This window comes from Bison bison, unplaced genomic scaffold, assembly GCF_000754665.1.
Source record: "Bison bison bison isolate TAMUID 2011002044 unplaced genomic scaffold, Bison_UMD1.0 scf7180017864038, whole genome shotgun sequence".
Lineage (NCBI taxonomy): Eukaryota > Metazoa > Chordata > Mammalia > Artiodactyla > Bovidae > Bison > Bison bison.
In genome coordinates this window covers 184,703-197,946 of record NW_011494610.1, presented here as the reverse complement: position 1 = coordinate 197,946, position 13,244 = coordinate 184,703, and the positions used below count along the sequence as shown (strand labels likewise).

Here is a 13,244-nt window from a genome sequence, read left to right as displayed (position 1 = left end):
TCAGGTCACTGTCTCTTTGCAACAAAGAAAGTGAATCCCAAGTGAGATGACATGTCCAAGGTCAAAGGAGAGGGAGAAGTTGTGGTCTGCTTGGAGGAGGAGGTTTCCTCTGTGCTCCCCTCTCTGCATCCCAGTGGGACGGTCCACGGGGAGTGAGTCCTGTGCTATCCCCACTCCAGCACCACCAACAGGCTGCTTGTGGAATGAGGCCTGGCTGTGATCCCTGGGACTCCAGGCCCTTCCTTTAACTGTGCGGTCCCAACCTTTCCTTATGGCCTCATCTTTCTTCTTTTTTTTAATCCAGAGGGAGGAACAGTTGGTTCAGGGTGATGTGACAGGATTAATTGGCACAGGATGCCTTGGGTCTTGCCCCTGATTTCATGGTGAGTCAGTAGAAATTCCTCCCTGGGGTCCAGAGTCCCTACTACTCTGTACAATCACCACTTCTCTGATGTGGTCCTGGGACTAAGTCCAGAGACCGGGCGAGTGTGTCCAGCTGGGACGTGGGGTCAATTGTGAAGAACTTGGGAGGGCAGACCCTGCTGGAGGTGGGGATGTGGTGCTATGCTCCTGGCCAGTGGCTCCTGCTGAGCATCAGTGAAGGAGACACGCCATGCCTCCATCAGCCTAGAGCCTCTGACCCATCTCAGGAGCATCACAGGGCTTCTGGTACTGCAGGGTCTCCTCTTCTGCTAAGAGCTGCCCTCAGACAAGGGGGCCTTAGGAAAGAGATCATGATCATAGGTGCCAGGCTGACCTTTTCCTTTCCACAGTCTACCCTGCCCTAGAGAACTCAGAGGCTATCCCTGGAATGTTATGGTTAGGAGTGCTTGCCTGGACACCAGTGCGTGTTCTGGTTTTATTGAAATAATTGAGTGCCTCTTTATTACACAAAAAGAAGGAGTGGGGGTCCCTTGGAAGACCTTGAAATTTATGGAGGCAAAGGAAGAAACAAATGCATACTCTGCTTTGATTTGGGTCTCCAAAAGGTCAAGTCCCAGCCTGCAGAGAACTGCAAATCAGAGCTGATCTGTTTTGAGCCAACCCATCGCCTCATGGTTGCAATGACTTTAGCATGACTTGTTCTCGTCCCCTGCTCTTCTCTATGTCAAGCATATGAAAGGACCCTAGAAGTATCCTCCTCATCTCGTACATCATGATGGTGGTCAACTCCCACCTGCTCCCACTGACTGCCCCCAGTGTTCACAGGAGGATTAATACTGATGCCTTCATCAGCAAGTGTATTCCATCCTGTGTCTCTAGCTGTCTGTGTCATAACTAGACGCAGAATGCCTAAGTAAGAAGCTCCAGGAAGATATATGGAATGCAGATGTTGGGGTTAGGTGCTGGGTGCAAGATTTACTACTAAGAAATGCCCATCAGCCCAAATATATTGGTTCCTTGAACCATTCCAGGAAGATTTTCTTTCCAGAAGGAGATGTTCATAAGTCCAAAATAACATTATCTAGGAGTATGCGTGCATGCATGCTGGGTCCCTTCAGTTGTGTCTGACTCTTTGAGACCATATCTACTGTAACCCACCAGGTTCCTCTGTCCCTGGGATTCTCCAGGCAAGAATACTGGAGTGGGTTGTCATTTTCTTCTCCAGGAGATCTTTCCAACTCAGGGATCAAATCCATGTCTCCTGCATTGGCAGGCAAGTTCTTTACCACTGAGCCACCAGGGAAGCCCCTGTGTGTGTATATATAAGGTTGACCAAAAAGTTCATTCGGGTTTGTCCATAACATCTTACAGGAAACCCAAGTGGACTTTTTGACCAACCCTATATATATATATAGCTGAGCGTGAGTTCATATTGATATCTCTGATTTTAATCCAGTAACCCAGGGTTCATTCTAGCATTTTCCTTTTGCTTATTTCTAACTTCTCTCACAGAAACCTGGCTCTTATCTACCAGTTACTTACCTGTTCAATCTTTCATAGCTGTAAAATAGTTTTAGAACTGTTTACCCATACCCTGTGAAAACAAATTCACCGGAGACCTGCTGTCTGAAAAATGGAAAGAAAGGGCTGCTTGCCAGTTACCCACATTAAAATGGCATGCGAGAAATAAACTTCTTTTTTTGAAGTCCATGATTTAGCCTATTAGTTCTAAGGTAATCAAATGGGGAAGCAAGATTTGGAAGCGAGAGTTGGAAACTTACATACACACTATGACAATAGAAGGGAGTGTAATAATGGCATTCAAGGGTAGTGGAATGGAGTGGAAAAAAAGTCAAGGACCACTGCTGGCAGGTGAGTTTATTAGCCAAGGATTTACTCCTTCCCAGCCCTCAGTGAGAATGAACTGGTGTTTCAGTGGGAGGCTAGGCTTTTAGCTTCTTCAGTGATTAGCTGCAAGAGAAAAAGGTTAGATGCTTAGAGGCTCTGGAAATCTGGGAAGCAAGAATTCATTCCCAAGCTTAATATTATTCATCTTTACCAGATCTTGAAACAAGAATACTTCATGTAACAACAGGAATTGTCCACTTCTGATTTGGAGGAGGGGATGGTATTAGTTCACTGAATAGATACAGGTAGAAATATGGGATCTGGGTAAGCTAAGATGGTTCATGGTAAAGTCTGACTGTGGATGCTATGGCTAGAAATCTGGATGAAAAAACAAAAAAAAAAAACACCAAGCTGTTGAAATATAGAATGAAGACATCACAGGCATTGATTATATATCGAAAGAAACAAGGTGCCCCAAGCTGGTATCTTGGTCTATTTGCCAGTGAATTGGCTTCCAGGTTTAGTGGACATGGTCTTCTGCTACGTTTGTGCCTAGGATTTAGGACCTCAGCCCTCTGTTTAGGGATAACAGCATCTGAGGAATCAGTGATGACACACACCCAAGCGTGCATCTCCAAACTCACTGTATTTTCCCAGCAGATGTTTCCACAGTAGGTCCAGCAGCATGTGTGATTTATTTTTACACATCTAAAATTTCTAGAACACTTGTTGTTACATTCTCGGATGGTTGGCTGTCCCCAGCACTCCTGAAGGAGCAATTCCCTCCTGAAAATGAGATGAGATGGTAAGACATTGGTGGGGCCGTATAGACAAGTGTGGGAAGAGAAGTCCTTCATAAGCTTAACAGCTTATGTTAAGCTAGAGGGCCCCTCTAGGGGCCCCTCCTAGAATCCTGGCCCCAAGTCCCCACTAAAGTACCTATCTTCTAAGAAAATCCCCTTCCTTAGCCTCCTCATTGTATTTTCACTGACCCCATTGCATCTTTACTAAACTCTTAGACTTCTCTGCTCCCCAAGTCCTATAGTGTTGCAGACTTCTGGGTCCTCTTTGAACATCCTAGAGATAAGACTCCGTATACTCCCAGCATTCATCTGCCCTCCTATAAAAGTTACATCTTTATAACGGGGGATCTCAGAGTCTGAGATAACCTCTACCCTCGTTATCACACCTATTTCACAGCATGGGAAACTAGACCAGGGAAAGTAAGGAATAGATTGCCTCACTTTCTTCCCCTCCTTGCTGACCCTGCCTTTAATGTAACTCAGCCTCAGGACTTCTCTGGTGATCCAGTGGTTAAGAATCCGCCTTCCAATGCAGGGGACATGGATTTGATCCCTGATTGGGGAACTAAGATCCTACATGCTTCAGGGCAACTAAATCTGCATGCCACATCTAGAGGAAAAAAAAAAATCATCCTATTAAAAAAAATAAAGTAATTCAGCCCCTCTCCAAATTCTCTCTCTCATCTCATTTTCTTGGCCCCCTCCATTGATTTCATTTTCTCATCATATGGCCCCCAACATTGCTCCACTAAAGACCCATCTCATGTCTCTTTTCCATATTTTTACATTCTGAACTATCCTACCAATGGGTTGGCTTTAACTCAAGCAGTCATTCCATTGCATTGGACTTCTGAAATATCCTATCGCTAAATTAAGGGTATATATCATGAAATGATATTGGTATCATTTGGTAATCATCAACATGCACACAGTTAGGACACAGAGCTTCTGGAAGAATGGGAAAATATGGTAGCTCTCTACTGGTGCCCCATCTCCTCCAAGATAGCCTGACACGGGAAAATATTATATCCTTATAATTTATGGAATGTATCTAAAAGCTGACAGATACTCATTGATACTTTTAAGGTTGGAAGAAGAAACACTGAAGGATCTCAGCTTGTGAATTTCTTGGATCTCTGTCTATAGAAAAGTATCTATACACTAATGCTCCAACAGGTGATCCAGGGAAGTGAGTCCTGGGTCAGATGTATCAGGCACGATACTTCTTCATTTGTCCAGAAATAAGCACAGCCCCTTCATGCCCTTTTGATCCTCAATCCAGGCTCATCACCTGCTGCTATATCTTTCCTTCACTGCTCCCAGCACAGACAGTAGTACCATACAGAGGAACATCATGAGGAGAGGTGTCCAGAACTTCATGATGTTGACCATATATACGTCTGAATAGGTGTTGTCAGGAGTTCTTTCCTTTGCAGTTGCTTCTAGAGATCAAAAGACACAAATAAAGAGAGCTGGGAAGCAAGAGGAAAATTCTCATGAAATTTCTTTACACTCTGTCCTCTAATTATTCTTCCTTGACCTCCACCACCCAACCACAGGTACAAACCAATTCTGGATGTTGACTTTGCTAACAGATATCTCTCCATCTCAAGTTTCATGCCTTCCTTTTGCAGGAACCCGCCCCAGCCCCCCTGCTTTTTTTTGATGTGCTATCTTCCCTTGATTAAAAAATAACTCAAGGGATTTCTGGTAGTCCAGTGGTTACGAATCTGCCTGCCAACACAGGGGACGTGGGTTCGATTCCTGCTCCAGGAAGATCCCACATGCTGCAGGGCAATGAAGCCCATGCACCACAACTACTGAGCCACCACTCTAGAGCTTGAGTGCCGCAACTGCTGAAGTCTGTGTGCCTAGAGCAAGTGCTCCACGACAAGAGAAGCCACCACAATGAGAAGTCCGCACACCGCCACTAGAGAGAGCCAGCACAGAGCAACAAAGACCGAGTGCAGCAAAATAGATGAATACATCTTTAAAATAATGATAATTCAAATTTAGCACTTAAGACAAGCTTCATGCCTTCCTTTTGCAGGAAAACCTTTTTTATTTTTATTGTTTTGCAAGTGTGTGTTATTTTCCCTTGATTAAAAAAATGACTCAGAGGCTTCCCTGGTGGTCCAGTGGTTAGGAATCTGCCTTCCAATGCAGGGAACTTGGGTTTGATCCTTGGTCAGGAAACTAACTCACACAGCACAACTAGGGAGCCCATAAACTGCAACAAAAGATGAGCGTGCTGCCACTGAGACCCAACGCCAAATAAATACATAGAATATTTTTTAAAAGAAAAAAAAAGGAAGTAAGTGGTCAGGGAAAGATATCACAATAAACCAGCTGGTAAAGAGATGGATTCAGCCAGATCAAGACAACCACAAGTGAGCAACTTCCATCATTTGGGTGGGGGAGAACTCAAGCCATGAAACCACCCATGACAGAGTCAATTTGAAGCAGTACCAAATCCAGAAGGTACAAAGTTCAAGAGCGCAACACTGCCTGCCAGCGGAGCTGTCCTGACCCCGTTATCTATTCATGCTAGATAAAGCCACCTCCAAATGGCTCTTAGCTACCTGCAGGAGGAGAGGAAAGAGCAAGGAAACTGACCATTCTCTTTCTAGGTGTGGAGGGAACAACCGTTTTAATTCAAGCTTAGTGTTTCAACTGTGCCTGGGCTTAGACTTTTTTCTAAATTTATTATATTATGAATAATATATTTTAGCATATAATATACTATTATATTTTAAATTTAAGCAGTGACTAGAAAAGTCTAGTTCTATACCCAAGCTCTCATATAGAACCAAGAAATGAAGTAGCTCTTCTGGATATATTTAAATGGGACAAAGGACAAGACTTTCAACATATTACTAGTAACATTCCCAGTGAATATTAATGATATGTGTACCAGTAACACAGATTATTAATATTTTCCCATGGATCATAAGACATCTGAAAATTTGTGACTTCTCTTTCTTCAGGGGGAAAAATGTCTTTGGAAACCTCCTTGCAACTGAAATTCGGTTAAATGCATTTGTAAATGTGGAGATCCTTGGACAAAGGATACTGCCTATCTCAAACCCTAGGTGGGGTTGGTGCCAGTTTTTCCTGTTTTAAGATTAGTTTATTCTCAAAAACAGACTCACAGATTTAGAGAAGGAACTTATGGTTATCAGGAAGGAGGGCGGTCTGGAGTGATAGCTAGGAGTTTGGGATTAACAGGTACACACTGCTATATTTAAAGTGGAAGGACTTCCCTGGGGGTCCTGTGTTTAAGATCCCTCAATTCCAATGCAGAGGGGCACAGGTTGGATCCCTAGGGAACTAAGATCCCGTATGCCCCACATGCCTCATGCCATGGCCAAAGATTTTTTTTTAATTTTTAAAAATTAAAACTGATAACCAACAAGGACCTACTGTATAGCACAGGGAACTCTGCTCAATATTATGCAACAATGGGAAGAGAATTTGAAGAAGTATTTTTAAAAAATAAAAGAAAAGAGAGGTAGAATGAACTGGGAGATTGGGATTGATAAATGTACAAATGTATATACAGATACATGTATACATGCATAACGCAGATGGCTAATGAGAACCTACTGTATAGCACAAGGAACTCTACTCCATGCTCTGTGGTGACCTAAAGGTCCTAAATGGAAAAAAAGCTATATGTGTATATATATATATAGAGAGAGAGCTGATTTACTTTGCTGAACAGAAGAAACTAACACAACATTGTAAAGCAACCATACTTCAAAATTTTTTTAAGTACAATTTAATTTTATCAATAATGGCTGTGGTTTCTCATAGCCTTAAAGAGTTAGACATATAAAAGGAACCTAGATGGGGTCGCTAAGAGTCGGACACGACAGCAACTTCCCTTTCATTTTTCACTTTCATGCATTGGGGAAGGAAATGGCAACCCACTCCAGTGTTCTTGCCTGGAGAATCCCAGGGATGGGGGAGCCTGGTGGGCTGCCGTCTATGGGGTCACACAGGGTCGGACACGACTGAAGTGACTTAGCAGCAGCAGCAGCAGAGACACATAACTCTAAAATGTTTAATTATTTAAAAATTGGTTTATTTTACCAACAGGATATACATCCTGTCTTATCAATAGGAGGGAAATTCTCTCCCACTTGACACCACACTGAAAACTGTCAGTGTGGCATAGACAGTAAATTCCTGTGACTTTCTGGAGTCAGATATTCAAATTCCTGTGAATTCCCAACCCCAACATGCCTAGTTTAATATAAGCTATGTGTTTGGCTAACCACCTAATTTCTCAAAGACTCAGTTTCCCTGGATGTATTATTTTTGGGCTCCAAAATCACTGCAGATGGTGACTGCAGCCATGAAATTAAAAGATGCTTGCTCCTTGGAAGAAAAGCTATGACAAACTTAGATAGCATATTAAAAAGCAGAGACGTCACTTTGCTATCAAAGGTCCGTATAGTCAAAGCTATGGCTTTTCCAGTAAATAGATGTAAGGGTTGGATCATAAAGAAGGCTGAGTGTGGAAAAACTGATGCTTTTGAACTGTGGTGTTGAAGAAGACTCTTGAGAGTCCCTTGGACTGCCAAAGAGATCAAACCAGTTAATCCTAAAGGAAATCAATCCAGAATATTCATTGGAAGGACTGATGCTGAAGTTGAAGCTTCAATAGTTTGGCCACCTGATGAGAAGAGCTGACTCATTGGAAAAGACCCTGATGCTGGGAAAGATCGAAGGCAGGAGGAGAAGGGGACGACAGAGGGTGAGATGGTTGGATGGCATCACCGACTCAATGGACATGAGTTTGAGCAAGCTCCGGGAGATGGTGAAGGACCAGAAAGCCTGGTGTGCTTCCTTGGGGTTGCAGAGTCTGACACGACTGAGTGACTGAACAATATGGGGATGATATATCCACATAGCAAACGTTGACTATATGAAGCACTAGCAAAAAATTTAAGTTTTAAGTTTTAAAAATTAAAAAATTAAGCCTCTTGGCATATGTTACAAATTATAAAATAGGAAAATATAGAAAATTTGGGGGATTTCCCTGGTAGTCCAGTGGCAGACTTTGCCTTCCAGTGCAAAGGGGTTTGGATTCAGTCCTTGGTTGTGGAGCTAGATCCCACAGGCCTTGCAGCCAAAAAATCAAAACATAAATAAAAGAAGCAATATTGTAACAAATTCATTAAAAGACTTTTAAAAATGGTCCACATGAAAAAAATCTGTTAAAAATAATAAAATAAAAATTGAGGCACATAGATGGTTAGCTGGGTTGCCTTTAACTTCTAAAACACTGTTATTTGGAAATGATTTCAAAATTACAAGAGTAAGACTAGTCAAAGAACTTCTACATACTATTTACTCAGATTCACGTATTTTAAGAATTTACCCCAATTGCTTTCTCTCTCACATGTGTGTGCGTGTATATATATATATATATATGCCTAAGCCATTTGAGGGTAAGTAGATACATCATGGTTCTTATTTAGGAATAATACTTCAGTGAGTACTAACAATAGGAGCATTCTCTTCTGTGATCACAGTACAACTTCATTAAATTGAACATTTCTAAAATCTTTTTATCGAATCTACCATCAGTATCCCATTGTGTAAATTCACCCAAGAATGCCCTTCCTTTATCTTTTATGAGGTTGAAATTTTTGACGATGCTAGACAGTTTTTTCTTTTAAATAACATTCCTCATGTGGGGTTTGTGTGCAGTGTCTTCATGATTAGGTGCAGGTTATGCGTTCTCCCTGAGACTACTCTGAAGACAGCACACAATGGGCCATGTGTTGCCAATAGTGTCATGTGTATTGTAGACAATACATGGTGAGTCGGCGTCCATCTGTCTCATCTTTCTCTCACTTTCTCCATTTGAACATCAAGGACCATTACTTCTTTCTGGGAGCATGAATTGGACACAAGCCACAAATGAAAGCATTTTCAGGCTCACATTTCCAGCCCCAAGATTCTGACCCTCACCTACCTCTGAAGTTGTTGGAGCTGGAAGTGCCGGTATTTATATGACTGATGGCTCTTCTTCCTGGTCTCTGCGAACTGCCGAGCCCTTGCACACGGGGAATCTGATGAGCAGAACAGAGCTCGAAGGTTCAGAATGTAATCATGGTTCTGGTTGTGGCAGATCTGAGAGTTCTGCCAGTAAGTTGGGTACATATAGAACATTGTCCCTAAATTCCTATAAAAAGTACTCAAGGAGTACTTTTTTTTTTTTTAATCTCTTTGTGCTGCAGGTAATACAGGTAAAAGCCAAACACTGGAGAACTGCAGGAGCCTTCCCTCCCTCAACACACACATTTCCTGGCTGTCTGGGTGATGGTAAGGGTAGTGAAGGATCTGCATATCTCTTTTTTGCTAACATGTGTGCGATGACTTTTGTAACATCCTATCCATCTCTATGTTAACTTCTCCATGGTTAGCACCAGCCTAACACTACCTGCAATGGCACCCAACTCCAGTACTCTTGCCTGGAAAATCCCATGGACGGAGGAGCCTGGTGGGTGAAGTCCACGGGGTCGCTAAGAGTCAGACATGACTGACCCCACTCCAGTACTCCTGCCTGGAAAATCCCATGGACGGAGGAGCCTGGTGGGTGCAGTCCACGGGGTCGCTAAGAGTCAGACATGACTGAGTGACTTCACTTTCACTTTTCACTTTAATGCATTGGAGAAGGGAATGGCAACCCACTCCAGTATTCTTGCCTGGAGAATCCCAGGGACAGAGGAGCGTAGTGGGCTGCCGTCTATGGGGTTGCACAGAGTCGGACACGACTGAAGCGACTTAGCAGCAGCAGCAGCACTACCTGAGCACAATGTCCTGTGGATTTTGAGCTACTGAAAAAACAGAGCTCTGCCAAGAGAGCTTGGAAAGGCCACCTAATACGGAGATTTACAACACAGACTTAACCTGGACTCAAATTCTAGTTCCCATTTACTTTTGGTGAGTCACTAATCCTCTCCGTGCATCAATTTCCTCACTGACAAAGTGGATTAATAGCGGTGCTTTCCTCATAGGGTTATTGTGAGGGTTCCCTGAATGATTATCTGTTAAGCACTTAGAACCAATGTCTGAATTAAATCAACAAATGAGAGTGTTACCCAATGAAGTGTCAAGCATCACCCAGTTTAATACCAGATCTTTAACATGTATTAGCTAGTACTCTCAATGACCCTATGAGTTTAGTACCATCATTCCTATTTTACAGATGCAGAAACTGAGACATAGAGGAGTTAAGCAACTCCTTTGAAGTTCTTAAGGGCAAGATATAAATAAATAAATAAGAAAGTAAACAAGTAAATAGATACAGCATGATTGTGGCTATCTAGTTTTAGCTGTTTTTAGAAAATCCATACCGATCAATAAGGAGCAAATAAATCACTCCACACATAAGCCTCAGCCTAATGAGGAAATAGAGAATGTTACAAATTTCAGTTTGTTAGGAGAGAAATCGGAGTCCATGTTTGTGCATGCCTGCCTGGTCACTCAGTCACGTCCAACCCTTTGTGACCCCATGGACTGTAGCCCACCAGGATCCTCTGTCGATGGGATTTTTCAAGCAAGAATACTGGACTAGGTTGCCATCTCTTTCTCCAGGGGATCTTCCCGACCCAGAGATTGAACCTGTGTCTCTTGTGTCACAGGCGGATTCTTTACCTGCTGAGCCATCAAGGAAGCAGAGACATACGAAGACCACAGAGACTGCATGCCTGTAAATGAGGTAGGGGCACTGGGCTTAGGCCAGGACACAGATAAAATAACCCTCAGAAAATGGAAGTCTGAATGCAAATGGAGGAACGCTGAGAAACAGGCTGCCATCTACAACAGATCCCTGGACTCTGAGAAATCAAAAAGAGAGGTGCAAGTACAAGAAACCCTAAGTAGGCAAACACAGGAAGATGCCATTTCTCAGAGTGTCAGCGGTGACACAGAAAGGGCAGTGCCTCTGGTAGACTTAGAGGCCGTGGGAAAGGATGAAGCTAGAGAGGAAGGCAGTGGGTCCTCAGAGTCCACACACCTGATTTACAGGTGACTCATTTCCTCTGGAACTGATCAAGCTCAGTCTCATTTATGCCATTTCCATTTGACAATGAACCGCCTCTATGCACTGCCCCCCATTTTGAGACTTCATAGATCAGAAAACCCCCCAAGTTGCGATGGAAGCTTTCAGTTGCAGAGTGGTTTGATGTCCCCTGGTTAGACATGGGTCTTTACCAGGGTTTGCTAGCAAGGAAAAAGCTGCTTCAAAAATGGAAACCATCTGGCAACAGAAGAGAAAGTCTGACCTCAACACAGTGTGCATTCTTTGATTCTCCTACTGGAACTTGCAAAGAGACCAGTCAGCATCTTAATCAACCACAGACACTTTGTATAATGCATGTACTAGGGGCTACGACCCAAGGGGCAGGCAACTTGCAAAATATCCTGGACCTGTTGCAGAAATATTCCTTAATTTGGATTCCACTCAAAACTAGCAGCCTTGGACTTCCCTGGTGGTCCGGTGGATGAGAATCCGCCTGCCAGTGTAGGGGATGTGGGTTCAATCTCCTGTCTGGGAAGGTTCCACATGCTGTGCAGCAATTAAGCTGTTCTAGAGCCCAAGAGCCACAACTACTGAGCTGGCAGGCTGCAAGCACTGAAGCCCATGTGCCTATAACCAGTGCTCTGCTACAAGAGAAGTCACTGCAGTGAGAAGCCCATGCACAGTAACAAAGAGTAGCCCCAGTTGCTGCAACTAGAGAAAGCCCACGTGTGGCTCTGAAGACCCAGTGCAACCGAAAATAAAAATTAGTGAATTATTTTAAAAAACTATCAACCTTATGTTCCCCCAGAAAGTCGGTAAGAGCAGAGTGCCCCCAAAGTGGCCTTTATTGTCTCCAAAATCCAAAGAGCTCCACCAAGGGAATTCCCTGGTGGTCCAATAGTTAGGACTCGGTACTTTGATTGTTGTGGTCTGGGTTCAGCCCTAGTTAGGGAACTAAGATCCTGCAAGCTGTGTGTCACGGCCAAAAAACAAAACGACGACAACAAAGCAGAGCCCCACCACGTACTGTGTCTTTCTTCACGGTGGGCAGCAGAAGGTGCAGCAGCTTGTCTGCTGCCTCCCAGGGTCTTTCCTATACACCTGGACAACTGGATCTCTGGAAATGTTACCAGCGGAGCAAGTCCTGACTATCGTCAGGTGTCAGACTTCTGTCAGTCTGGACTATTGCCCCACCCTCTGTCATGCAAGTGCTAAAGCATCTAGGGTGCCTGCTATTTCCATTCTCTATGGCCAGTGAGCAGAGTGGCATAGGTATGATGAAGCTGGCGTGATGCTCCATGGAATACCAAGGGATCAAAGTCTCTTCAGACTATGAAGTCAAAAGCCCAAAGAGATGAATTAGTCCTGAAGTAAGACACTGAGGGTCTATTGCTAGGTCTGTACATGGGAGAAAGCTACTTCCGATTATCTTGGTTGATAGGAACCAGAGGTAAAAATTTGCTAGAAGACTGGAACTTGAGAGGACAACAAATCATGCAATAAATAAATATAGAGAGAGACAGACAGGCAAATAGATAAATGAATGAGTGAATAAGGCATAGCAACCAGGAGCCCATGTGTTTGTCACAAACAGATCAGTCCTGATCTGCGATTTTCTGTAGGCAGGGACTTGACCTTTTGGAGACCCAGATCATGGCAAACTCTGCACTTGTTTCCTCCTTTGTCTCCATAGATTTCAAGGTCTTCCAAGGGACCCCCCCACTCCTCCCTTTTAGGTAATAAAGAGGCCATTGTTTATTCTAATAAAAATAGAACACGAAGTGGTAGCCGGGCAAGCACTCCTCCTAGCCATAGCGTTCTAGGTGTGGCCTCTGAGTTCTCCAGAGCAGGGTGGACTGTCCAGAGAGGGTCAGGGCACCAGTTACCACAAGGAGAAGAACAGCTGCTTCCAGTAAAATTCACGGCCCACGGTGTCCACCAGTGGCAAGGAATAGGTCAGCCTGGTATCTCCGATACACCCATGGAGTAGGACACGATGGGCTTGGACTTGGGAGGCCATTCACTATGTGGTCCCCTGGCAGGTGATTTTGCCTCTCTTAATAGTCTGTCCCACGGTGTTTGAGGGGATAGCCAAGCTTGGGAAAACGCTTGCAGAGTGAGGTTATCTGAGGAAGTACCACATAAGAGCTCCTTTAGAGCATGCCCTT

At 43.7% G+C, this 13,244-nt stretch overlaps 1 protein-coding gene across 1 annotated transcript; it reads right to left on the bottom strand.

Moving 5' to 3' along the window:
- Nucleotides 1–2,247: 2,247 nt before the first annotated feature.
- Nucleotides 2,248–12,789, bottom strand: WFDC11 (WAP four-disulfide core domain 11). The gene is made up of 6 exons (XM_010835021.1): nt 12,712–12,789; nt 10,710–10,762; nt 9,025–9,121; nt 4,327–4,477; nt 2,877–3,018; nt 2,248–2,355 (listed from the first exon to the last, which is right to left on the bottom strand). Exons 2-6 carry the CDS (start codon nt 10,758–10,760, stop codon nt 2,317–2,319), a joined length of 480 nt encoding a protein of 159 aa, XP_010833323.1. The 5' UTR covers nt 10,761–10,762; nt 12,712–12,789; the 3' UTR covers nt 2,248–2,316.
- Nucleotides 12,790–13,244: the final 455 nt, after the last annotated feature.

Bases quoted from the DNA above. Each gene is read 5' to 3' on its own strand.
- WFDC11 (XM_010835021.1), bottom strand. From the start codon at position 10,760: ATGCAGTCTCTGTGGTCTTCGTATGTCTCTGCTTCCTTGATGGCTCAG. The intron at 4,478-9,024 runs GTAGGTGAGGGT...TTTGATCTCTAG, and splicing joins CAGCTCCAACAACTTCAGAG to AAGCAACTGCAAAGGAAAGA. The intron at 3,019-4,326 runs GTGATGAGCCTG...TCTCATTTTCAG, and splicing joins AAGGAAAGATATAGCAGCAG to GAGGGAATTGCTCCTTCAGG.